The sequence below is a fragment of the Salvelinus alpinus genome, chromosome 8 (assembly GCF_045679555.1).
Source record: "Salvelinus alpinus chromosome 8, SLU_Salpinus.1, whole genome shotgun sequence".
NCBI lineage: Eukaryota > Metazoa > Chordata > Actinopteri > Salmoniformes > Salmonidae > Salvelinus > Salvelinus alpinus.
Window position 1 is genome coordinate 22,973,766 of NC_092093.1, and position 27,295 is coordinate 23,001,060.

At 43.8% G+C, this 27,295-nt stretch overlaps 2 protein-coding genes across 2 annotated transcripts in view; one reads left to right on the forward strand and one right to left on the reverse strand.

Moving 5' to 3' along the window:
• Window positions 1-19: 19 nt before the first annotated feature.
• On the reverse strand, window positions 20-21,016 carry ak9 (adenylate kinase 9). The gene is made up of 37 exons (XM_071413027.1): window positions 20,894-21,016; window positions 20,710-20,773; window positions 20,557-20,609; window positions 20,374-20,470; window positions 20,101-20,213; window positions 19,712-19,888; window positions 19,477-19,599; window positions 19,197-19,271; window positions 18,863-18,964; window positions 18,524-18,663; window positions 18,054-18,376; window positions 17,855-17,905; window positions 17,725-17,766; window positions 17,488-17,621; window positions 17,204-17,354; window positions 16,976-17,087; window positions 16,770-16,855; window positions 15,706-15,774; window positions 15,355-15,549; window positions 13,539-13,666; window positions 13,089-13,292; window positions 12,554-12,856; window positions 12,324-12,445; window positions 11,993-12,212; window positions 11,640-11,708; window positions 11,284-11,487; window positions 10,568-10,786; window positions 9,943-10,156; window positions 8,821-9,022; window positions 8,407-8,553; window positions 7,935-8,152; window positions 6,840-7,036; window positions 6,486-6,655; window positions 1,147-1,245; window positions 935-1,037; window positions 673-787; window positions 20-468 (listed from the first exon to the last, which is right to left on the reverse strand). The coding sequence occupies exons 1-37, from the start codon at window positions 20,984-20,986 to the stop codon at window positions 257-259; spliced, it is 5,346 nt and encodes a 1,781-aa protein (XP_071269128.1). The 5' UTR covers window positions 20,987-21,016; the 3' UTR covers window positions 20-256.
• Window positions 21,017-21,409: 393 nt separating this feature from the next.
• Window positions 21,410-27,295, forward strand: part of fig4a (FIG4 phosphoinositide 5-phosphatase a) — a 96,847-nt gene continuing 90,961 nt past the window's right edge. The window contains exons 1-3 of the mRNA XM_071413028.1: window positions 21,410-21,620; window positions 22,034-22,170; window positions 24,646-24,744. Coding sequence (XP_071269129.1) covers window positions 22,108-22,170; window positions 24,646-24,744 — 162 coding nt within the window. The 5' untranslated portion in view covers window positions 21,410-21,620; window positions 22,034-22,107. The remainder of the gene's footprint in view (window positions 21,621-22,033; window positions 22,171-24,645; window positions 24,745-27,295) is intronic.

The window sequence follows — 27,295 nt, forward strand, 5'->3', positions numbered from 1 at the left end:
TCACAGGAAAATCACATTTCTGACTGCACTAGGTTTTTAATATGTACGAAGAAAAACCCATTGACTTTCAACTTACAAATGGTGAACTAACAAAATGCATTTGGTTAAATAATAAGAAACATTTAGAAATATTAATAGCAGTTTAAAAGGACTGCAATTATAATGTCAGTCTTTGATATATCAACAGTACAATGCACCCTGTGAAATACTGAGAGCTCATCATTTCAGTGAACAATATTTCACAAGTCATGAGGTACTATAGCACCCCAGCAGCAGCCTCTGTGGACTCTCCAAAGGCCAAAAACCTGTGCAGCTTAAATTCAAAGTCTATGGGCTGCTCCTGAGGAGCTATGTACTTCTTGGTCATAGTGGAGCCCAGGTAGGAGATAAGCTCACAATTCTCCTCAAATGACGCCAGCTTCTTCTTGTACTTCTGGCGGATGTAGTCCGAGTTCCTGGGGTTGAAGGCTGAGGAACGGAGAGAGGGATGGAGGGAATAGGGAGGGAGCACAGGGTGAAAGAATGGACAAGCAACATAATGCAGAGTCAAATTATAATCCGAGACCAATCCACTGCAAAGATAGCATGTCCAGGGACCGTGTGACATTATGGTGATGACAAACTTGGGTGTGTGAAGAGCCGTTAAGGCTCCTCTCAATGATTTTTGCATACCTTTCAAATAAAAGGCCAAATAATGGAGTGCTGATCTCTTCGGACTGAGGTAGGGGAACTTTGGTTTGAGACAACCGACGGCCGTCAGAGCTTTAATGATAGATCTTGCCACGCCCTGATATGGAACACAAAACCTCTGGTCAACATACAGTATGTCACATGCACTGTAGTGTAAACACACTTCAGCTATTTTTATTCAGATTAAGTCCCTCCAGTAATTACATCCAGAGTGCCTCCCGGTGTGTTTGAGCCTCAGTCTCACCTGTTCCATGTAGCCTAGCATGGGCAGGGAGGTGAGCTGCACAGGCTCACTCATAGGAGGCAGCTTGTCGGGCAGCTTCTGGTTCCAATAGGTCTCAGGTAACCTGAGAGGAGGAGCAAGGAGTTGGAAGAGAACTGGTTTGGGTTACCTAACAATATTCAAATTGATAGTTTGAGATCACACCAAGTTCATTGCATCAGTCTATTACTGACCTCAGAAACCTGTCCTGTTTCTGTTCGTTCTCGAAAATGTAGATTTGTTCCCGATATTCCACAGAGTACTCCACGCTTCCACGAACCAGGGCCTCATACCTGAGGAGAGTTTCAAACTAAAATCAATACATCTCAAAGGCACTAACATGAAACGGAATCAACTGAGAGCATATAGCAAGCAGCCTGTCTGGGAGGCAGGATGAGAGCATCAATCTGTGACGTTGTAAGGTTGGACCCAGGTGCAGAGAAGAGACCAGACGAGGAATCAGTGGTTAAGGATAAACATAATACTTTACTGAGAACCGGTAGACGCAGGATCACAGTACACTTGAAAAAACAAACACTAAGTCTCAAACTCACTCAGGAAATGAACGCACACGGTAAACAATTCAAGCTGCAAAGGACCACAGAAAACACACCTCTTTTAACAGGGACACAATCATCCAATAAAAGTCTCTAGCGCGGTCTCTGCCGCCTTCTGGTGCCAGGGGGAACCATAACACAATCACAACAGGTCCGTGAGAGCAAGTTTGCTCTGACCAAGTTTTTAAATACCTAAGGCCAAACAAATGTTTTTAAATGTTTAACGAATTCCCCTCTTCACTTTTCTCATAAACTTTTTTATTATAATAAATTAGGAAAATTGCTGAACTATGCATCTTATATTCTCTCTAAGAGGTTAAAATATCTTGAATAGGTTGTTATGTGTTGAACTAAGGTCACTATAGTATTTTAAGAAGAAGGTCAACTTTTTTTGTTAGCTCAATCGCCTCACTTTTCAAGAAATGTAATCCGTTAAACATTTAATTACATTTCTATGGCCTTATACATTTAAATAACTTAATATATAAAGTTGACGTCGGACGTTTACATACACTTATGTTGGAGTCATTAACATTTTTTGGGCAAGTCGGTTAGGACATCTACTTTGTGCATGACACAAGTCATTTTTCCAGCAATTGTTTACAGACAGATTATTTCACTTATAATTCACTGTATCACAATTCCAGTGGGTCAGAAGTTTACATTTAATTATTTTTATTTCACCTTTATTTAACCAGGTAGGCTAGTTGAGAACAAGTTCTCATTTACAACTGCGACCTGGCCAAGATAAAGCATAGCAGTGCGACAAAAACAACAACACAGAGTTACACATAAACAAACGTACAGTCAATAACACGAAAGAAAAGAAAAATAGAAAGATCTATGTACAGTGTGTGCCAATGTAGATGAGTAGGGAGGTAGGCAATAAATAGGCCATAGAGGTGAAAATAATTACAATTTAGCATTAATACTGGAGTGATATATGTGCAGATGATGATGTGCAAGTAGAGATACTGGGGTGCGGGCAGCAATCGGTTGAAGAACATGCACTTAGTTTTTCTAGCATTTAAAAGCAGTTGGAGGCCACGGAAGGAGTGTTGTATGGCGTTGAAGCTCGTTTGGAGGTTTGTTAGCACAGTGTCCAAAGAAGGGCCAGATGTATACAGAATGGTGTCGTCTACGTAGAGGTGGATCAGCGAATCACCAGCAGCAAGAGCGACATCATTGATATTTAAAAAGAAAAGAGTTGGCCCGAGAATTGAGCCCTGTGGCACCCCCATAGAGACTGCCAGAGGTCCGGACAACAGGCCCTCCGATTTGACACATTGAACTCTATCTGAGAAGTAGTTGGTGAACCAGGCGAGGCAGTCATTTGAGAAGTCAAGGCTATAGAGTCTGCCGATAAGAATGCGGTGATTGACAGAGTCAAAAGCCTTGGCCAGGTCGATGTAGACGGCTGCACAGTACTGTCTTTTATCGATGGCGGTTATGATATCGTTTAGGACCTTGAGCGTGGCTGAGGTGCACCTATGACCAGCTCGGAAACCAGATTGCATAGTGGAGAAGGTACGGTGGGATTCGAAATGGTCGGTGATCTGTTTATTAACTTGGATTTCAAAGATTTTAGAAAGGCAGGGCAGGATGGATATAGGTCTATAACAGTTTTGGTCTAAGGTGACCGCGGTAGCTTTCCAATCTTTGGGGTTCTCAGACGATACGAAAGAGAGTTTGAATAGGCTAGTAATAAGGGTTGCAACAATTTCGGCAGATAATTTTAGAAAGAGAGGGTCCAGATTGTCTAGCCCAGCTGATTTGTAGGGATCCAGATTTTGCAACTCTTTCAGAACATCAGCTGTTTGGATTTGGGTGAAGGAGAAGCGGGGGGAGTTTGGGCAAGTTGCTGCAGAGGGTGCTGAGGTGTTGGCCGGGGTAGGGGTAGCCAGGTGGAAAGCATGGCCAGCGGTGGAAAAATGCTTATTGTGACAGTGTTTCCTATCCGCAGTGCAGTGGGCAGCTGGGAGGAGGTGCTCTTATACTCCAAGGACTTTACATTGTCCCAAAACTTTTTGGAATTAGTCCTACAGGAAGCAAATTTCGGTTTTAAAAAGCTAGCTTTAGCTTTCCTAACTGACTGAGTATATTGGTTCCTAACTTCCCTGAAGAGTTGCATATCGCGGGGGCTATTCGATGCTAATGCAGAACGCCACAGGATGTTTTTGTGCTGGTCAAGGGCAGTCAAGGCTGGGGGGAACCAAGGGCTCTATCTGTTTTTAGTTCTACATTTTTTGAATGGGGCATGCTTATTTAAGATGGAGAGGAAAGCACTTTTAAAAGAGCAACCAGGCATCCTCTACTGACGGGATGAGGTCAATATCCTTCCAGGATACTTGGGCCAGGTCGGTTAGAAAGGCCTGCTCGCTGAAGTGTTTTAGGGAGCGTTTGACAGTGATGAGTGGTGGTCGTTTGACCGCGGACTCATTATGCACGCAGGCAATGAGGCAGTGATCGCTGAGATCCTGGTTGAAGACAGCAGAGGTGTATTTAGAGGGCAAGTTGGTCAGGATGATATCTAAGAGGGTGCCCATGATTAAGGATTTTGGGTTGTATCTGGTAGGTTCCTTGATAATTTGTGTGAGATTGAGGGCATCTAGCTTAGATTGTACGACGGTCGGGGTGTTAAGCAAGTCCCAGTTTAGGTCACCTAACAGTACGAACTCTGAAGATAGATGGGGCGATCAATTCACATATGGTGTCCAGGGCACAGCTGGGGTCTATAACAAGCGGCAACGGTGAGAGACTTGTTTCTGGAAATGTTGATTTTTAAAAGAAGAAGCTCGAATTGTTTGGGCACAGACCTGGATAGTATGACAGAACTCTTCTGGCTATCTCTGCAGTAGATTGTAACTCCTCCCCTTTGGCAGTTCTAACTTGTCGGAAAATGTTATAGTTAGGTGTCACGACTTCCGCCGAAGTCGGTCCCTCTCCTTGTTCGGGCGGTGTTCGGCAGTCGACGTCACCGATCTTTTAGCCATCACTGATCCATGTTTTATTTTCCATTGGTTTTCTCTTGTCTTCCTTCACACCTGGTTCCAATCCCATCAATTACATGTTGTGTATTGTGTTGTGTAACCCTCTGTTTCCCCTCATGTCCTTGTCGGAGATTGTTTATTGTATGTGTTGTGCAAGTCATGTGTCGGTGTGCGACGGATTTTTTACACACTTTTATTATTTTTGGTATATTTTGGTTTTTGGAGGTTATGAGCACTTATTAAACGACTCCGTTTATACAAAGTTCCTTTTCCTGCGCCTGACTTCCCTGCCACCTACACGCACTCATTACATTAGGGATGGAACTTTCAGGATTTTAGGTGGCCTTCCTAAGCCAGGATTCAGACACGGCTAGGACATCCGGGTTGGCAGAGTGTGCTAAAGCAGTGAATAAAACAAACTTAGGGAGGAGGCTTCTAATGTTCACATACACTAAGTTGACTGTGCCTTTAAACAGCTTGGAAAATTCCAGAAAATGATGTCATGGCTTTAGAAGCTTCTGATAGGCTAATTGACATCATTTGAGTCAATTGGAGTTGTACCTGTGGCTGTATTTCAAGGCCTACCTTCAAACTCAGTGCCTCTTTGCTTGACATCATGGGAAAATCAAAAGAAATCAGCCAAGGCCTCAGAAAAAAAATTGTAGACCTCCACAAGTCTGGTTCATCCTTGGGAGCAATTTCCAAATGCCTGAAGGTACCACGTTCATCTGTACAAACAATAGTACGCAAGTATAAACACCATGGGACCACGCAGCCGTCACACCGTCTCCTAGAGATGAACGTACTTTGGTGCGAAAAGTGCAAATCAATCCCAGAACAACAGCAAAGGACCTTGTGAAGATGCTGGAGGAAATAGGTACAAAAGTATCTATATCCACAGTAAAATGAGTCCTATAATGACATAACCTGAAAGGCCGCTCAGCAAGGAAGAAGCCACTGCTCCAAAACCACCATAAAAAAGCCAGACTACGGTTTGCAACTGCACATGGGGACAAAGATCGTACTTTTTGTAGAAATGTCCTCTGGTCTGATGAAAGAAAAATAGAACTGTTTGGCCATAATGACCATCGTTATGTTTGGAGGAAAAACGGGGAGGCTTGCAAGCCAAAGAACACCATCCCAACCGTGAAGCATAGGGGTGGCAGTATCAAGTTGTGGGGATGCTTTGCTGCAGGAGGGACTGGTGCACCTCACAAAATAGATGGCATCATGAGGTAGGAAAATGATGTGGATATATTGAAGCAACATCTCAAGACATCAGTCAGGAAGTTAAAGCTTGGTCGCAAATAGGTCTTCCAAATGTACAATGACCCCAAGCATACTTTCAAAGTTGTGGCAAAATGGCTTAAGGACAACAAAGTCAAGGTATTGGAGTGGCCATCACAAAGCCCTGACCTCAATCCCATAGAAAATTTGTGGGCAGAACTGAAAAAGCGTGTGTTAGCAAGGAGGCCTACAAACCTGACTCAGTTACACCAGCTATGTCAGGAGGAATGGGCCAAAATTCACCCAACTTATTGTGGGAAGCTTGTGGAAGGCTACCTGAAACGTTTGACCCAAGTTAATCAATATAAAGCCAATGCTACCAAATACTAATTGAGTGTATGTAAACTTCTGACCCATTGGGAATGTGATGAAAGAAATAAAAGCTGAAAGAAATCATTCTCTCTACTATTATTCTGACATTTCACATTCTTAAAATAAAGTGGTGATCCTAACTGACCTAAGACAGGGAATTTTTACTAGGATTAAATGTCAGGAATTGTGAGAAACTGAGTTTAAATGTATTTGGCTAAAGTGTATTGAAACTTCAGACTTCAACTGTACCTAATTACTGGCATATTCCAAACTTGAGACCTCTTAAAAAGCCAGAGACCTACAGAGAACCCATGCCCCCCTGTGCCAGCATTGAAGAAGACTGGTACTATAATGAATAGATAGGAGTAAAGCCAGTGTGTTGGCTACCTCTGCCTCCCATCCAGGTAGGTGACGGGGCAGTAGCCCTTCATCTCCACCTGCTTGGGGAACCTGGCCTTCACCTGGCCGGCCGTCAGCTTCTTGGGCAACATGTGGGGAGGGGGGAGAGCATGTGGGCAGCCCGGGATCACAAACTGTTCTGGAGTCTCAAGGAAGAGCTTTTGTAGATAGGGGTACAAGGCAAAGAGAGAAATCAATATAATTTTACCTCTGTTAATAGTTCCTGTGATGTAATAATATACATTATACCTTTTAACCACATATCTCAAAGAGCACTTTACACACATTATATGCAGGTAAGTCACCAAATCATTGATGACTGTCACCAGGTATGAGACCCACCTCCAGGTATTCCCGAGAGCACATCTTGTAATAGTGTCCCCTGAACTCAGCTGCCAGCTCCAGAGATGTAGTGAGAGAACAGTCCACCAGGTGGCGATGGAGGGCGAGGCTGACAGGGCAGTAATAGCTAAACTCACCCAGCCGAGAATTTAGCTCCTTTGGTGTGATGCACAGCCTGTCGATGCTAGCTGCATGTCCTGTAGGGGCCAGGGTCAAAGACATAGGAGAAGCAGCAATCTCATTAGACTTTAATATATACTGAACAAAAATGAACGATTTCAAAGATTTTACTGAGTTAGTCCATGTGAGGAAATAAATGTATTAAGCCCTAATCTATGGATTTCACATGACTGGGAATACAGAAATGCATCTGTTGGTCACAGATACCTTAAAAGACAAGGGCCTCACAATGGGCCTCAGGATCTCATCACAGTAATTATGTGCATTCAAAGTGACATTGATAAAATGCAATTGCAATTGTGTTTGTTGTCCTTAGCTTATGCCTGCCTCTGTTTACAACGTTGACATCAGCAAACAGCTCACACACACAATGCTAAACACGTGGTCTGTGGTTGTGAGGCCGGTTGGACATACTGCCAAATTGTCTAAAACAAGTTTGAAGGTGGCTCATGGTAGATAAATGAACATTCAATTCTCTGGCAACAGCTCTGGTGGACATTCCTGCAGTGAGCATGCCAATTTCATGCTCCCTCAAAACTCTGTGGCATTGTGTTGTGTGACAAAACTACACATTTTAGAGTAGCCATTTATTGTCCCCAGCACAAGGTGCACCTGTGTAATGACCATGCTGTTTAATCAGCTTCTTGATATGACACATCTGTCAGGTAGATTTTTACCTTGGCAAAGGCAAAATGCTCACTAACAGGGATGTAAACAAATATGTGCACAAAATTTGAAAGAAATAAGCTTTTTGTGCATAATTTATGGAACATTTCTGGGATCTTTTATTTCAGCTCATGAAACATGGGACCAACACTTTACATGTTGCGTTTATATTTCTGTTCAGTGTAGAAATCAAATAATTACCAAAGTGAATAGGCTTTTTCTATTTTCTCTCTAGACTGCATATATTACCGGTGCGTATTTTCTCCAGGTAGGTGTGGATGTGTCTCATGCTCATGCGGGCCTCATCCAGGATTCTGTTCCAGACCCACCACTTGGAGTTGTGTCCATCCACAGAGACCCAGTTCTGGTACTGCTGCTGGTAGTGCTGCCTCACCGCCTCTACCTCACGCTTGAAATTAGAGGTACGGATGTTCAGGATCTGGGGGCTGTCATGCATCAGGTGGGGACTGCCAGGGGAGGGGGGATAATTAAGTGACAGTTTACGCCAAAATGATAACAAGATGAATCCATGTCCCAGGTCATCTGTTGCATAGATGCCCTAAATCTTAAATGAATGGGAAGCATAGACACTGTCAAAGTTTATTAACTTCAGGACGTGCCGAACTTTCCTATTCATTTGAGATTGATGCATATAGCTGGATGTACAGTACACAACAGTTTTGTCCTCTCTGGTAGGGCCATCTAGTGCCACCCCTCTGACCTGTTGGGTTTCATCTTGTCACTGAGGCCTCTCTTTAGCACCTCCACGGTGTCTAGCTGCAGCTCCACCACAAGCACTGGGATAATGCTCCGAGCCTCCATCAAATCAGCCTGCTTACGCGTCATAGGGAAGCCATCCAACACGTACCTGAGATAGGGAAGGAAATACAGTCAATAGAATATGTCATGGAAATAGAATGAATAGCCTAGTCAACCTTCTGGTTGGCATACAATGAAATGTTGCTTTTGGTCTGTTCAATACAACCTTTTTCCAGCTTTTGATTGGTCTGCATGGATCACCAAATTACCGTCTCACTGGGACTTACTGACTTTTAACGTTTTATGACATAATTCAGAATGAAGCCAGACATTAGAAAGAGGGAAATTGAACACTGCCTCTATATTTCAGCCTTACCCTCTGGTGCTGCAGACCAGGCTCATGAGGGCTACCTCCAGACACTGGATGGCCAATTCATCTGGCAAGGTGTGGCCCTGGGAGAGGTGCTTCATCATCTGGGTGGCCAGCTCTGTCCTACCCTGGCTGGCCAGCACAGTCCGCATCACGTCCCCAATGGACAGACGAGTCAGGCTGTACTCATGGGCAAACATCCTCGCCACTGCACAACACATATAAATATGGGTGTGTTCTCTGTTTGGGTGAGCTAATGTACAGCTGGATTGGCAGAACTGGCCTGAGATGGTCTTAAATCTAAGTTTGTGTTAGAGAGAATCAAATCCTAATGCATTGTTTGACAAGTTACAGTAACGTGAGTTTTAGTGCATTCATAGAGGAGAAAAGAGTTTAAGAATCAAATAAACATATTGCAAACAATCCTTACAAAAAGTTAATTACATTCACTTACCACAGAGCTAAATTTGTGATGAGAACAGTGGTGTAAAGTACTTAAGTAAAAATACTTAAAAGTAGTACTTAAGTCGTTTTTGGGGGTATCTGTACTGTACTTTACTATTTATATTTTTTACAGTTTTTACTTCACTTCATTCCTAAAGAAAATTATGTACTTTTTACTCCATACATTTTCCCTGACACCAAAAAGTACTCATTACATTTTGAATGCTTAGCAGGACAGGAAAATGGCCTAATTCACACAGTTATCAAGAGAACATCCCTGGTCATCCCTCTGCCCCTGATCTGGCAGACTCACTAAATACATGCTTCATTTGTAAATGATGTCTGAGTGTTGGAGCATGCCCCTGGCTATCAGTAAATGTAAAAAACTAGAAAATGATGCCATCTGGTTTGTTTAATATAAGGAATTTTACATTATTTCTACTTTTACTTTTGATACTTAAGTTTATTTTAGCAATTACATTTAGTTTTGATACTTAAGTATATTTAAAATCAAATACTTTTAGACTTTTACTCAAGTAGTATTTTACTGGGTGACTTTCACTTTTACTTTAGTCATTTTCTATCAAGGTATCTTAACTTTTACTCAAGTATGACAATTGGTAACATTTTCCACCACTGGATGAGAACTTGTGTAATATGCCTCTATGTGTTGTGAACTCTGACCTGTGGTTTTGCCTGACTTGGGGGGTCCGATAATGACCAGTTTGATGGGAAGGGAGGGGTTGGGTTTGGGCTGCTTCAGGTACTTGATGGGGTTGAGGATGAAGGTGTTCCTCGTCTCCTTGGAGGCGAAGAAGTAGATGAACTGGTGGAAGAGCACGGGGTAGGATGTGTTCATAGGACCCTGTACTGGCTGGATCAGGTCTCCCTCTGTGTACTAAAAGAGGAACACATGGGATCTGCTATCAGTCACATCACAGCATACAGGGATCAACAGAAAGTTAGGAGATAAAAACATTTATCACACTTTGAAGAAGTCCACATCCACTGAATTAAGCGTATTGAGAGAGAGAGAGAGAGAGAGAGAGAGAGAGAGAGAGAGATTGCCAACAATAACTATTCTTCAAGGTAAAATGAAGATATTCTTGGCGAGAGAGAGAGAGAGAGAGAGAGAGAGAGAGAGAGAGAGAGAGAGAGAGAGAGAGAGAGAGAGAGAGAGAGAGAGAGAGAGAGAGAGAGAGAGAGAGAGAGAGAGAGAGAGAGAGAGAGAGAGAGAGAGAGAGAGAGAGAGAGAGAGAGAGAGCGAGAGCGAGAGCGAGAGCGAGAGAATGTCCCGGTTTATACTGACCTTGACGGGGTCCCAGCAGCCGAAGAAGCTGTTATACTTGAAGGAGTAGCAGAGCAGCTTGCGGGCCAGGGTATAGCTGATGGGCTGGCACTTGTGGAAGTGGGCCTCCCTGTTGGTCACCAGAGGCTGAACCTTCTGAAGCAGCTGGTAACGCACGATCCTGGACTTACGGCCACCGTTGATGGTCAGTTTAGGGATCTGGTTTTCATCCAGGAGTTCCTGAACAACAAACAAACAAACACACAAGTAAATAATCACATACTAAGATGGGTGGAGGGGGTCTGTGGGAGAGTCAGACAATTATTTCAAGAAAAGGTGCAGGGTGACATAAATGGAAGGCGAGGAGGAAAAAGTATGTCTTCAGTTATGGAGCCTAACCTTCTCTAATTGATAAGATGAAGTCACAGTATAATGCAGTTTTTTTATTTTTATGCTTTTGTAATTGAACTAAATTACACCTTGTCTTTTATACTCTGTACTGATACCCCGTGTATATAGCCAAGTTATCGTTACTCATTGTGTATTTCATTTTCTCTCTGCATTGTTGGGAAGGGCCCATAAGTAAGCATTTCACCTGTTGTTTACGAAGCATGTGACAAATAAAATGTGATTGGATTTATAATGGCACTTTGGGTTACAAATGTATTATTATTATTATAATGCCTCTGACAATATTAAAGCCTGTTCATAGCTGGACAGTATGTGTGTCTCTGTACCATCATCCTAGTGAAGTTGGCGTCGTCTGTTTCAAAGCGTTCCCCGATCTCCATCTCCAGCCTCTCCTCAGCAGCCGCTTCTGTCTCCTCATCCTCCCCATCATCCTCCTCGTCCAGAGTAAACTCCTCAATCAGCATGGCTTCGATCTCCTCCATCCCCTCCTCTTCCTCATCAAACTCTACCTCATCCTCCTCATCCTTCACCTGGCACACAGAGAGAGACTGTAAGGAACAGTGGATGACAGAGTCCCTACTTATCAGGGTCTAATCATAAACTCTTCCCAAACTAATATAGCACAGACCCATATCAGCCTCAAAGAGTCACAGCATCTGTGCTTGTGACAATGAAGGACTACCTTTGCAGCTGGTTGCTTTGAGGCATGCTCTGCCATGAGCTCAGCCCTCCTCCGGGTGATGGCCTCCTCCTGCATCAACAGAAAGAGATAGATGGAGGGGAGTGAGGGAGGGGAAGAAAAAAAAAAATATATATGTATATATATATATAGCGAGAGAGAGAGAGAGAGAGGAGGGGGTTTGGAGAAAAATAGAGAGGAGGGGGGGAAGATGGAGAGAGAGAGAGGGAGTGAGAGTGTGTTAACATGACCTCTAACACCTGCCTTGAGCATTGAGCCTCTCTACTTTCTCCACCTTCTCCCCCACTTGGCTCCCTGTTCTGAAGCCCTAGTCATCTGGCCTGCTCTCCTCTCACCCGTAGTTTGTGGCGTAGCTCCCTGACTTGTCTCAGCTGTTCTCTCCTGCGGTCACGGCGTTCTCTCCAGCTGGCTAGGCGGGGGGGCAGCAGACGCCGCACGACGTCTCTCACGTCCACCGTCATGACCACGGCTGCGTCCGGGAACAGCCGGCGCTCCACCATGAAGGACACATCCTCAGGGTTCTGGGGGAAACCCTCCAGGATGAACCCTTTCGATCTGGGGTAGGGAGGGGGGTGCAGCAAATCAGTCAAGATGGGAAGTCAGTGGGCGAGAGTGCCTTGTGTGTCAAGATGAGTCTGTGTGTGTGTTAGTGAAATGTCTTTGTACTTGTATGGCTCCTGGTCCCAGAACTGTGGCAGCATCATCTCCATGATCTCCTGAGGCAGAGGCGCTCCATCAAACAGATAGGACTTAATTGCCTCCTCCTCGTCACTCAGCCCCACCTCCTGCTAGCAACATACACAGCAACACAGATAGCCCACCATTCATTCCCTGGGGAACAAGCTGCAATACTGCACCATATAAACTGTGATATGTGACAGTATCATATCCTTTACCTCTGCTGCTGGGGCTTCCTCTGGGCTGTCCTTCCCACTGTGTTTTTCCTCCTCGTCCGTAGAGGGCACTGCTGCCCCTCCCTGTGCCTGCAGCAGAAGGGCTTCCAGGTCCTCAAGGGGCTCCTCAGGGGGCTCCACCTCATCAGAGTAGGGTACGCGGGCCTGGGTCTTCCCCAGGATCAGCTCCTGCAGGCACTCCCTGAACTGGATGTGAAAAAGCCCCAGTTGCTCCGCCAGCCATTTCCCGTGGGTGGTCTTATCAGAGCCCCTCGTACCCAGCAGGAAGACTCTCAGAGCTGGGGCCTGGGATGGGGACAAAGGGGAGGTGGAGAGGAAGAGGGATAGAATATGGGGGTCAAGTGGAATCATTATTTTATCATGGATTCACTTGTCTTAGCTATTTAGTCATTTCAGACATTCATAGATTCAATTGTTCAACAAGTTATCCAGTAGCTCTTACTTCCTCACTGTTTCTCTCTGTCACTCTTCCACTTTCTCCCTCCCTCCCTCCCTCCCTCCCTCCCTCCTCTCCTACCTGCAATAGCTGTGTGTGTGAGACGTATGTCTCGGGGCTCAGTAAGAAGCGTTCCCTGGCCTCAGTACTAGAGAAGTAGTAGGCTTTCTCTCTGTACTTGGCAGCATATTCATCCAGACAGGGGATCAGTGCCCCGTTCTCCTTCAGGGACACGGGACAGAAGTGTTGGGTGTCCCCCATCACCCTCTTAGACGCTGCCTCCTCCTGGATACAGCAGGGAGAGAGGAGAGAGGGTATGTCGTAAAAATGTTACAGAAAAACAGCAGTATGGGATGATGGTAAACAGACATGGACGGGATGTTTTTGGTTAGAATACCTATACTGTGAAGTCTGAAGCAATTTTATTTTCAGCTACAGTGCATTTAATTGGAGAATGTGTACAAGAAATGTGTAAGGTCTAAATTGCCAACTATTATACGTCATTAGTGGGTTTCTCCATGTAGGACGTACATCTGTCTCCTGTTCCTCCTCTTCCTCTGCCTCCTCAGGTTTCTCCAGCTCAGCCAAGGCCTGAGCATCCTCCTCCTCCTCATCCAGGTCTACTCCTGACAGCTCCCAGCCCACGTACTTAAAGGGCTCTTGGGAAAACACACATCAATGTTATTAGGTACCTAAAAGTGCCTTCAGAAAGTATTCACCCCCTTGACTTTTTCCACATTTTGTTGTGTTACAGCCTATATTTTTTGTTACTGGCCTACACACAATACCCCATAATGTCAAAGTGGAATTATGTTTTTCGAAATGTTTACAAATTAATAAAAAATGAAACGCTGAAATGTCTTGAGTCAATAAGTATTCAACCCCTTTGTTATGGCAAACCTAAACAAGTTCAAGAGTAAGCATTTGCTTAACAAGTCACATAATAAGTTGCATGGATTTACTCTGTGAGCAATAATAGTGTTTAACAGAGATGACTACCTCATCTTTGTACCCCACACATACAATTATCTGTAAGGTCCCTCAGTCGAGCAGTGAATTTCAAACACAGATTTAACCACAAGGACCAGCGAGGTTTTCCAATGTTTTGCAAAGAAGGGCACCCATTGGAAGATGGGTCAAAATAAAAAAGCAGACATTTGAATATTCCTTTGAGCATGGGGAAGTTATTAATTACACTTTGGATGGTGTGTCAATACACCCAGTGACTACAAAGGTACAGGTGTCCTTCCTAACTCAGTTGCTGAAGAGGAAGGAAACTATTCCACAATACTAACCTAACTGACAGAGTGAAAAGAAGGAAGGCTGTACAGAATACAAATATTCCAAAACATTCCTCCTGTTTGCAACAAGGCATTAAAGTAAAACAGCAAAACATGTGGCAAAGCAATTAACTTTTTGTGTTGAATACAAAATGTTATATTCGGGGCAAATCTAATACAACACATTACTGAGTACTACTCTCCATATTTTCAAGCATAGTGGTGACTGCATCATGTTATGGGTATGCTTGTAATCGTTAATTAAGGACTGGGGAGTATTTCAGGATAAAAAAATAAACAGAATCGAGCTAAGCACAGGAAAAATCCTTGAGGAAACCTGGTTTAGTCTGCTTTCCACCAGACACTGGGAGATTAATTCAACTTTCAGCAGGACAATAACTTAAAACACAAGGCCAAATCTACACTGGTGTTGCTTACCAAGAAGACAGTGAATGTTCCTGAGTGGATGAGTTACAGTTTTGATTTAAATCTACTTGAAAATCTATGGCAAAACCTGAAAATGGTTGTCTAGCAATGATCAACAACCAATTTGACTGAGCTTGAAGAATTTTGAAAAGCATAATGGGCACATGTTGCACAATCCTGGTGCGGAAAGCTATTAGAGACTTACCCAGAAAGACTCACAGCTGTAATCGCTGCCAAAGGTGCTTCTACAAAGTATTGACTCAGCGGTTTGAATACTTACGTAAATGAGATATTTAATTTTCAATACATTTGCAAACATTTCTAAATGTTTTCACTTTGTCATTATGGGATATTGTGTGATTCTGAGAACTATATGACGTATAGGTGAGAATATATAATTTTTTATTAATTTTGCATTCAGACTCTAACACAACAAAATGTGGAATAAGTCAAGGACTATGAATACATTCTGAAGGTGCCTTATAACTCTGTCCTCTGCCACACTATTTGACCAAGCCAGTATAGTCACTCAACCTCAAACACTGACATACTCTCTTTTACCAGCACAAAAAACATACATGTACACACCCTGAGCCCCCCACCCCCCCCACCTACACAAACACCCTAAGCCGAAAACTCACTCTCCATGTGGAAGACCATCTCCTGGACCAGGTCCTCAGGGCTCTTGCCAGAGGTCTCCAGTACATTGTAGCTGCCTGTGATAGAGGACTCCATGCTCTCCCAGTCGATCACAAACTGCTTCAGCTGCAGCTTGAATGGGTTCATCTCTGGACCGTCTGGATAGCCTCTCTTCCACACTGCAGGCAGAGTCACCTCTGAAGAAAGAAAGAGAGAGAGAGAGAGAGATGGATGGAGGCAGGTGGCACTTTACATCAGAGATATAATAATAATCATCATCATCATCATCATATCACAAAACAAAACAATAACAATGTTTTCACATTGCTCAGATGGTCATTGCTCAGTCTTACCTCCACCTTTTATGCTGACGGTAGGTGGGCTTTTGTCAACATCATCTGCATCAGATTTGGCAGAGCCTTCTGCCAAGCAAATTAAGAGGATACAATGAAGATAGATATGAGTATACAAAAGCTGTGATCGTAGAAGGCACCAAAAGCACTCACAAACTTCTACAGATGCACAATCGAGAGCATCCTGTCGGGCTGTATCACCGCCTGGTACGGCAACTGCTCCGCCCACAACCGTAAGGCTCTCCAGAGGGTAGTGAGGTCTGCACAATGCATCACTGGGGGCAAACTACCTGCCCTCCAGGACACCTACACCACCCGATGTCACAGGAAGGCCATAAAGATCATCAAGGACAACAACCACCCGAGCCACTGCCTGTTCACCCCGCTATCATCCAGAAGGCGAGGTCAGTACAGGTGCATCAAAGCAGGGACCAAGAGACTGAAAAACAGCTTCTATCTCAAGGCCATCAGACTGTTAAACAGCCACCACTAACATTGAGTGGCTGCTGCCAACATACTGACTCAACTCCAGCTCACTTTAATAATGGAAATTGATGGAAATTGATCAAAAATGTATCACTAGCCACTTTAAACACTGCCACTTAATATAATGTATATGTATATACTGTACTCTATATCATCTACTGCATCTTGCCATCTTTATGTAATACATGTATCACTAGCCACTATGCCACTTTTATGTTTACATACCCTACATTACTCATCTCATATGTATATACTGTACTCGATACCATCTACTGCATCTTGCCTATGCCGTTCTGTACCATCACTCATTCATATATCTTTATGTACATATTCTTTATCCCTTTACACTTGTGTGTATAAGGTAGTAGTTGTGGAATTGTTAGGTTAGATTACTCGTTGGTTATTACTGCATTGTCGGAACTAGAAGCACAAGCATTTCGCTACACTCGCATTAACATCTGCTAACCATGTGTATGTGACAAATAAAATTTGATTTGATTTGATTTGATTTACCAGTAAGTCATGTTTTTGAGGATCGAGATCGAGAATGACAACATTTAGTTAAAATGGAACAGTACCCTCCACCTCCTCTTGCACTGCCTCCAGTTTGGCCTGAGGATCTGTTGGCTTAGGATCCTCCTCTGGGTCCTGCTGCATACGGTTTCTACAGAAGGCCACAAACACACATACAGCAAGATGAAACTGGTTAACCCAACCATCCATGTTGGCTCCAACGATGCAGAGGACCAACACATCATTCCCCCTCCATTTTAGCTCTACTCACAAGGAATCTTGAGCCTCCTGGGCCTTCTGTTTCTGCTGTTCTTCAAGCCTCTTGATTACCTTGTCAACCTCCTCCCTGTTCTGTTCATACACCCTCTTCAATACTACCCTACCTGCAACAGAAATGTTCTCCATTTGTATAGAACTACAAATATGGTAGTCTTCAGATGAATAATACAAAGGCATTACTATGGCAGTATTTGTAGTTGTGAGTTGTAGTTTATCCCACCTTCCCCATCGTTGTCTTTCAGGCAGAACAGGATATCGGGCATGATCCCATCGTGGAGATCCTGAATGGTGGCCAACTGGGACCTGTTCCTGGGAAAGTTGTCCAGCACCCACCCTCTCTTGATCTCTGAGTCTGCATCGGCCATCTCAATCTGGAATACTCATTTGATAAAGAACATCAATGCCATTCCACAAGGCATAGCTTTTTCAATTTGGAAAGATACTATGCACACGTTCAACTATTTAATCTTCACAGTAATTTACTTGACTTGACTTCAGACAAACCTCTCTGATGTGATTCTCCAGCACCTCTGCATACAGGTCCAGAGAGGGCGGGGTTACAACCTGCTCCGCCTCCTTTAAAGCCTCCTCCACGATGGCCTGTACATCTGGGTGCTCCTCTGTCACCTCCATCATCACTGTATCCCAGCAGCAGCAGCAACAACAACGACAACGACACCTCAGCAGACAGTCAAACAGAGAAACTGACATGTAGTGGGACTGTATGGTTGTGTTGCTCACCTTCCTCAGTCTGTTCACTCGAGGAGAGGGTCGTGGATGTCGCTGTGGGATGACATCAGAATCACCAGTAAATGTGTATGTCTATTAGGCAGCACTTACCTGTTTGTTGGTTAGAGTCTGATTTACTCACCTGAATCATTGTCATCAGACTCCTCCTCACTGATGTTGGATCTCATGTTTACTGCAGGAAATCCACATTTTATTACATTTTACTAAATGCTCATACTGTAAATGCTTCAGGTGACAACACAAGAAACCGAGCAAAGGATTGATACACTTTTTCACCATGCAATCATCATCATCACCACCATAATCATCCCATCACTCACTGGACCCGTGGGTGGCGTCCAGTTCCATTTTGACCTTGACCCTCTCGATAGCCATGAGGGTGGAGTCTCTCTTGACCTTCTCCAGCATGTCCTGTTTGACCTTGGTGATGACTGGCTTCATCAAGACCTCCATGTCCACCACCTCTGCTCCGTAGTGCTGGGCCAGTAGGGCGCACAGCGTGCTCTTGCCTGCACATGGAGGCCCGATCACAGACACCTTGCAGGGCGGCCGCGGCATAGGCGGCAGGAGGTACCGCCGCGGGTTCAGCATGAACTTCCCCACGGCCTCCTGGGACGACAGGATGTAGATTTTGTCCATGAACCTGAAGGGGAGCGGGGAAGGAGAGTTAATGGCTGGAATGTGTAGACACAAGCAACAGAGAGACACACACACACTCTCACTCACTCACTCACTCACTCACTCACTCACTCACTCACTCACTCACTCACTCACTCACTCACTCACTCACCCCACAGAGAACTCGGGCTTGCCCTTGATGATCTTTCCTTCCTTCAGGGCCACAGGGCAGGCTCTACACCAACGACTCCTCCTCCACCTGAACCCAGGGGCCACTGTCTTAGAGGAGGACATGGTCCGCAACAGCTCCTCCTGAGAGAGGACATCAGCACAGACAGTCAATGGCAGTTACTATCCCATAGCATTGGGCTACCATGACCTGTTAACATTGTGCTAGCTAGCTACATTGCTTGCTGCTCAAGGACCATTGACTAATCTTACAATAATAGATCTGAGTTTAGGGTTTTCCACACAAACAGTAGCATAAGCGAGAGGCAGTAGCATGTCTGACCGTGTCAATCTCATCAGGCAGCTCTTCCTCGTCGATCTGGAGCAGCCGAAGGGGGACAGCAACCCTCCTCACTGCCATGGACTCCAGACGGAAGAGCACTGACTACACCAGGGACAAAACCAAAAATAACCAGCTCGTCAACCAGCAATTAAAACACAGAAGTCAGTCTTTACCTACGGGACAGTCACTGTGGTTAGTTGTAGAATGGATAATGAAATTGCAGCCAACTCAAGGGTTTTCAATGTGACTAATGTATTGACAGAGGGCTACGGGTTGCGTTGCTTATTCCCTCAGAAAGGGAACCTCTCTTTCCAAGAACCCCCTCTGATCCCACCATGAACAGTTCCTCAGGGTTTTTATTCCCATCCAGCTCAAACAGGTGCAGGGAAGCATGGTCTGCCATGTAGTCCTGGAAACAAACAGCATGTCAAACAGCATGTCGGTAGCCATGACAGTTAATCAGAACAGAGAACTGTGTCCATCTAGTAATACACTACATCTCTATCACTGATCAAGATAGAACACTTGATGATGAGTCAACAAAGTGAATGGAGTTGTTGTCAGGAATTGGCAGCCATTTTAGGTGTGTCCTCTTCAGGCCTCAGTGCGCTCACCTCTAGAGGTCTGAGAATGGTGTCCTTGTACAGGAGAACCCTGCGGTAGGCGTTCTCTGGGAAGTTTTCCTGCGCTCGCACCAGCTGGGTAATCATGTCCTTCTGCAGCTCGCGCTCCTCCACCTGATCAACAAATAAGCAACCGACTAAGTAAACAAACAAACAAATCACATAGAATAGAGTATAACAACATCTCCAATGAGGATAGTATCAATCTGTTCATGATTGGTTGCACCTCCTCTGCCTCCTCCAGCTCCCCTTCCTCCTCTTCCCCCTCATCCTCATCTGTCTCATTCCTTTTCTTGGTGGTCTCTTTCTTCACAGTGTCCCACTGCTCCCTGAGGAACACCCTGCCTGTCTGGGGGTGCTGCCTCTGGCCCGCCAGGCGGTGGATCAGGTCCCTGTCCGCACACTGGGGATGGAACAGCTCAATAGAATAAGTGGATAGAAAAGTTCAACACAATGAGGATACTTCAGGCCAAGGACAGTTTCAGGATTTTACTGTTATTTCACGGTCAATGGTGTAGTGTAGTGTAATGGGTGTAACTAGCTGTAAAAGTTTGGTTGTGTCTTGTTAATTCAGCACAAGGCACAGTAAACTAACTCAAGGGAGAAGAAGATAACCTTGATGTTTATGATAAAATCGGGCGCCAGTCTCAGGTTCTTGATGAACTCAATCTGCTCCAGTATCTTCAGGTACTCCTCTGACATGGAGGGCAAGCAGCTCAGCACATAACCTGCCATACAACACAATAATGACATTTTCCTGAAACTGCACACACTTCAAACATACACAAAACATGCAGCACTGTGTTGAATCTAGTGAGTATAATGTAGTTAGGGATTAAGGAAAAACTAAAGCAATGTCGATTAGGCTAGCAAAATGAGTTGAATTACCGTAGTGCTCGACCTCTGGTGATTTGAGCCTGTCCAGAATCAGCTGGACCACCATCTCTTCTGAGATACTTTTCCCTTCATTCAGAATCTCGAGAAGCTGAAACCATAAGATGGGTAGTTGAAAAGTCATTCATGTAAATCTGCTACTATACAGAAAATTGAGGCTGCACAGTGGCAACTCACCTCTACTCCTTGCGCTCTTTGATCATTGATGTGTTGGTTGAGCAATTCTGTGTCTGAAATTAATGTATAAAGACGTGTTCAGATACAGAAAAAGAGAACAGGGCATGATATTAGGAACAGAAAAACAGGTTGAGATAGATAGGGAATATTTACCATCAATCAAGACACACTTCCAGGACTGGGCTAATTTTGTGGCAAGTGTAGATTTGCCAACCCCCTGTATAGAATATCAATACAGTAGGTCAGTGTGTGTGTGTGTGTGTGTGTGTGTGTGTGTGTGTGTGTGTGTGTGTGTGTGTGTGTGTGTGTGTGTGTGTGAACCATATTGATAACTCACTGGCTTCCCAATAATGATGAAGCAAGTCGGTTTGGCAAGAAGAAGCTCAATCTCAGCTTCATCCTCAATGAGGTTGTCAACATAAGTGTTCATGACTGGGAGTTCTAGAACATTTGATGATACTTCCTCTGAAATATGCAATGACAAACAGCCATGAAAGAATGTTATCATTTCAAGTAGCTGACAAGCAGCTGAAAAGGTTGTTGTAACCAACTGTCACAGGCAAACTCTAAACTGTTAGCTAGCGTTAGTTTAGACAATTTTGAATACCCCTAGTACTACCTAGCAAGTGAGTGGTTTAATAATACTGCAACGACATAAGCTTGCTAGCTACATTTGAAATGACATTTAACTTACCATTTAATAATTTGCCATCTGTTTTATTAGGTACTCAAAACAAGTTAGCCATGGTTATGTGCCTGTTAACCATATAATTTTCTTATACCTCAACTTTGTTGAGCGAGCGTAACCATAGTAACCCGAGCCCGTACAAGGACTTTTAAATCGCTTTATATCGCGTCCTTTTTGAACGTGTGAGTACCCGTCTCAGCTGAAGTTTGTGACAGTCACCTGATCGAAACAAACGCATGATCAGGGAGGTGCATGGCAAATTCGTTTGCTTTTCTGTCTTTAGCAGTGCTGTCAAATTGGGTTTTTGTTTGAGCATGGTTTGAAACAACATCTTAAGGAGCAGTTTAACATGCCTCGTATCAGCTAACGACATTTGGTGAGTCATATGGTAGCGATATGTTGTCAAAAAAGCCAACATTGGGTGTAATCATTAGGCCGATTCTGTTGCAAAACTTTTCGCAGGAAACCGTTTCCTCCAAACGGAAAACGCAAACGAGAGTTTCTCGGACATATTCAGGTCGGTCCCTCCCCGTTATGTTCCGGTTGCTCTATTTGCTTTCGTTTGGTTCTAAAACTGGTAACGGTTTCCGTAATGAATACACCCATGCTCGCCATGGTTTGGCACTATCTTACTGACAGTAACAATGTCAGCTAGCTACAATGTCTCTACTTTATAGCAGTCATATTTAATGCAACAGATGTATTGCTTGTTTATAACTGTGTAACGTATTCTGTTTGTCAATTGAATTGAAGTTGACATCCTCGAATCTCTCTAATATCCTTCCCCAGTGTGAACTCCACATAACGCAGCTGGCAGTCTCCTCCATCGAGTCTGTGAAGTTGGTCTTCGTCAAATCTTCACCATGCCTCTGTCAGCAGCCGTCATCAGTGGAGTGCAGAAGTTGGTTCTGTACGAAACTAGAGCCGTACGTTTCACAGTATTTCTCCTAGACTCGATGAATGCATTATTCTCTCAAACATTGGCTGGAGGAAGCCTTCCATCCGTTTTGCGCATAATGCATAGCTTATTTCTTAACACATGAAGTATAGTGTTGGTATGTCCATATTACACTGTCTTAACTGTTATTTATAAACTATTACCAGGTGTTGGATAGTTAGTCACGATTGCATTCAATATCTCAAATGGAAGACAGTATTTTTAGCAGACCATTTGCCCATTGTCTTATGTTATGACCTATTGTTTACAGTACATTAACACTAGATGGCAGTACGGGCTCTGGTATAACGCAGTTTCTCTGGTCCCCCCGCAATGGCGGAGTTCGATTACCGATTGCTGTCCCTGGTGCTGAAATAGCGCCATGTCTGTGTTTCTGCATGCCTATCGATTCGATGATAGGCTTTCTGTGGTGCCAGGTCTTAGCTTTGCTTTAAATAATGGATACATGTTTATTGGTAGGCTTCTTTGCCCGTAGTTTTCTTATGTTAAGCCTAACATTTCACGAAGCTATACACCATGTCGCAATGCTGCCATTTTTTAAATGCTGACTGGTGGCAATGATGTAATACTTGTTCGGTAATTAAAGTTGGAAATTCAAACATTGCAGATTGAATAATAAATGTTCGATGCAACAGCATACTTATTATATATATGTATAGGCTACCTGAACCTGCATGACATGAGTCATCCTCATGCTCTCTCCCAGCTTCATAGAAAGTTGTTGTGCGTAAAACCAGTCCTTTAATGCCAAATAAGTCAGTCCACCCTCAAAACAATAGCTTACTAGTGGTTGTTTCATTATGCAGTGTACGATCTATAGCTATATACTGTATCTAGCTGCTATTAATCAACTTTACATTTCATTTTATTACACAAAATAAAGGGGAAAAGTAGTTGGCTTGAGGATAAATTCAGCCCCAATGTTTTTGTAGAACTCAGTGGGATGTGTGCGGCTAATAGCCTACTCAAATGGGCTGCTATATTCAAGGTAAATGAAATCAAATTAGATCCAAATTGAGAGACTTCCCTGGTCTGCTGAAGTCCTCCTTTTTTTTGTGTGCAAATGTTTTCACCAAGCCCTGTAGGTCCAGGTTGCGGGACCGACTGTTTTTTTATACTGAGTATTGCCAACCCAGAAAGTCTTTCCTGAGACATTGTGCATTATTTGTCCATGGCGCTGCACATAATTTAAATTTAGTCTTGAATGATGCATGCCAAGATATACCAGAGATAAGGGACTGTTGATATTACAACCACACAACTCCAATGCTGGTTCACCAGTATGAACGAAATTGCAAACAGCTTTTTTTTGTTCAAGTCCTCGAACTGTTGTCTGCTAAATATTATAATCTGGCAGCAATTAAGGTGAATGATAAGCTCAGTTAAAGATGTTACAGAACTGCTGTATTTGAAGCACAACGCCCTTCTTCCCAGTTTCCTTGATGTTGCTATGGCAATTAAGCTGTATTTACCATCCCTGTAGCTCTCGCGTCTACAGAGAAATTGTTTTCTAAACAAAAAAAATCATAAAGGACTACCTAAGAAACATTAGGCTCTCGGTCTGATATGTGCTTTTGAACACACTCATTGCACTGGCGCCGTCGTAGCCTTAACTACGGCATTTGTTCACTGAAGTACTAATTACTTTTTAGAGGGTTACTGTCAACTACTTTATAAAAAAATAAAATAATAGACTTCAATGACAGGCGCATGGGGCCCCAGAGCTCGTTGGCCCCCCTGCCTTGTGGGGGCTGTGGTGGTGTCTGGTATGCCAGTATGGGTAAGAGTACGTTGTAACATCTAAACATATACATTTTTACAACACAAAGTTACTTGCTGCTGCATTCAGAAGACGGACAGAGATGGGTCCTCATACTAAAACAACTGATCATCTGATCATCAACTTGATTTGATGCATCAGAAGTGTTAATGCTGGGCTGGAACAAAAGCGAGCAAACGCTATGGGTCTCAGCAGGACGGCCTAGGATTGAGGAACACGTTTTGTAAAGAGCCAGCATTGACTACATTGTAAGAGTTTCAGGTCAGCCCTGCCCCTTTCATTGGCTCACTCGTGTTCAGACATTAGCAACACAGAGGTGTAGATGATAGGTAGAACAGGACAGAATTAACTCAGTTCCAGACTGAACTATCAACGTGTTCATACTGGACGTCCCCGCATCAAATCTCACACCAATATAGAAACACATAAGGGTCGGAAGAAAGAGACTCATGTAGCATCTTAATTGTGTCAGTGAGAAAAGTCCTGCATGAAAAAGAAAAGTATGTCTTGTAATAAACACTGTTTTAAATTGTACTTTTCTCTCATCTTCTATCGACCAAAGCACTGCTTTCATCCCACTGTTGAGTGAGGCTCGATGTTTCATCCATGATGTACTTTATTGTGTAATGTAATCACACACTTTCATGTGTTCTTTGATTACAGAGGTATTTCCTTGTGGGGAGCAATCACGCCCAAACCAAACACCGTGTTCTGAAAATCGACCGCACTGAGCCCAAGGACCTGGCGATTATTGATGATAAGGTGAGTTGCTGCACGTCAAACCACTGCTTTAGAGTAGCAGTGACCTTTGCCCTTGTTGTACAGCACCCCTCAGGGAAAATTGTACAATCAGTCACCTGGTCCTAAGTGTGTATGGGTGACAGATTTGGCTGATGAAGGTTTAAGAGACTACTGTACATTATCACTCATCCCCTGCAGTCAGTCATTACCACGGTGTATGAGAGTGGAGGAGATTTGTTTGTTCTCATCAGAATGATAAGGATTCTGATTGGTTTGTTATTATTGTATAGAGTGTCCACTGGTAAGCTCCCTTTCCATCCATCATCATCCTCCCATTCGTTCCTGTAGATCAGGGGCTCCCAAACTTCTTCACTCTGGGCCCCCTCCCAGCATTGGGGAACAACCCGTGCCCTGTCTATTTCTGTGGGCACAAGCACTGTTCATGACACAAACTGTTCACACCCCTCTTGTTGGTGGAGAGAATTTTACAGATTTAAAGCTTATTTCCTGTAATTCTATTCATTTTGTCATGGGGTGCAAAGAACATTTAGCAGTTTTAAAGCTAATGGTCTTGCAATTTTATACATTTGCCTAATGTGTATTCATGTGATACTGGAGTGACAAAGAAAATTACAACATTTAAAAAATATATAAATAAATTATGACCATGGCCTTATTTCTATTACAGCATTTTGGCTGACTGTCATTTATATTCCATTCACCCTGTTCAATGTAACAGCGATAGGTTTAGGCTACTACATGATACTCAAATTTTCCCTATACCCATCATGAGGTTGCTATAACCTAGCATATGAATAAAAGTTTACAACGTAGATGCACACATGTTGAGAGAATTTTGAGCAATCAAGGTGACAGACAGTGACACAAAATACCACCTTGCAGACTCTTGCCTGCATCTAGCTGATCTAGGGTGTAATCATTAGTCCAAAAGTTTATTTTGGACAAATTCAGGTATATTTATCCCCGTTCCCTTTAAGAAACGTTTTTCAACAGAATCGGCACAATGAATAGACACCCCTGATCACACGCAAGTACAGTTCACTTTCATACCAGACACATACAACCAGCTCAGAAAGTATTCAAACCCCTTGACTTTTTCCACATTTTGTTTTACGTTACACCCTTATTCTAAAATGTATACAATTAAATGTTTTCCTCATCAATCTACATATAATACCCCATAATGACAAAGCAAAAATAGGTTTTTAGAAATGTTAGCAAAAATAAAAAACAGAAATACCTTATTTACATAAGACCCTTTGCTATGAAACTCGAAATTGAGCTCAGGCGCATACTGTTTCCATTGATAATCCTTGAGATGTTTCTACAACTTGATTGGAGTCCACCTGTGGTAAATTGAATTGATTGGACATGATTTGGAAAGGCACACACCTGTCTATATAAGGTCCCACAGTTGACAGTGCATGTCAGAGCAAAAACCAAGGCAGTGGTCGAAGGAATTCTCCGTAGAGCTCCGAGACAGAATTGTGTCGAGGCACAGATCTGGGGATGGGTACCAAAAAATATCTGCAGCATTGAAGTTCCCCAAGAACACAGTGGCCTCCATCATTCTTAAATGGAAATAGTTTGGAACCACTAAGACTCTTCCAAGAGCTGGCCGCCCGGCTAAACTGAGGAATCGGCGGAGAAGGGCCTTGGTCAGGGAGGTGACCAAGAACCCGATGGTCACTCTGCCACAGCTCCAGAGTTCCTCTGTGGAGAGGGGAGAACCTTCCAGAAGGACAACCATCTCTGCAGCAATCCACCAATCAGGCCTTTATGGTAGAGTGACCAGATGGAAGCCACTCCTCAGTCAAAGGCACATGACAGCCTGCTTGGAGTTTGACAAAGGGCACTTAAAGGACTCAGACCATGAGAAACAAGATTCTCTGGTCTGATAAAACCAAGATGGAACTCTTTGGCCTGAATGCCAAGCCTCACGTCTGGAGGAAACCTGGCACCATCCCTACGGTGAAGCATGGTGGTGGCAGCCTCATGCTGTGGGGATGTTTCTCAGTGGCAGGGACTGATAGACCAGTCACGATCGAGAGAAAGATGAACGGAGCAAAATACAGAGATCCTTGATGAAAACCTGCTCCAGAGCGCTGAGGACCTCCGACTGGAGAGAAGGTTCACCTTCCAACAGGACAATGACCCTAAGCACACAGCCAAGACAACGCAGGGGTGGCTTTAAGTGACAGAGCTTGAGAGGATCTGTAGAATGGGAGAAACTCCCCAAATACATGTGCCAAGCTAATTGCGTCATACCCAAGAAGACTCAAGGCTTTAATCGCTGCCAAAGTTGCTTCAACAAAGTACTGAGTAAAGGGTCTGAATACTTATGTAAATGTGATATATATATTTTTAAAGATTGATGAGGGCTCCCGAGTGGCGCAGTGGTCTAAGCACAGCATCTCAGTGCTAGAGCCGTCACTACAGACCCTGGTTCGATTCCAGGCTGTATCACAACCGGACGTAATTGGGAGTCACATAGGGCGGCGCACAATTGGCCCAGCATTGTTAGGGTTTGGGTAGGCTGTCATTGTAAATA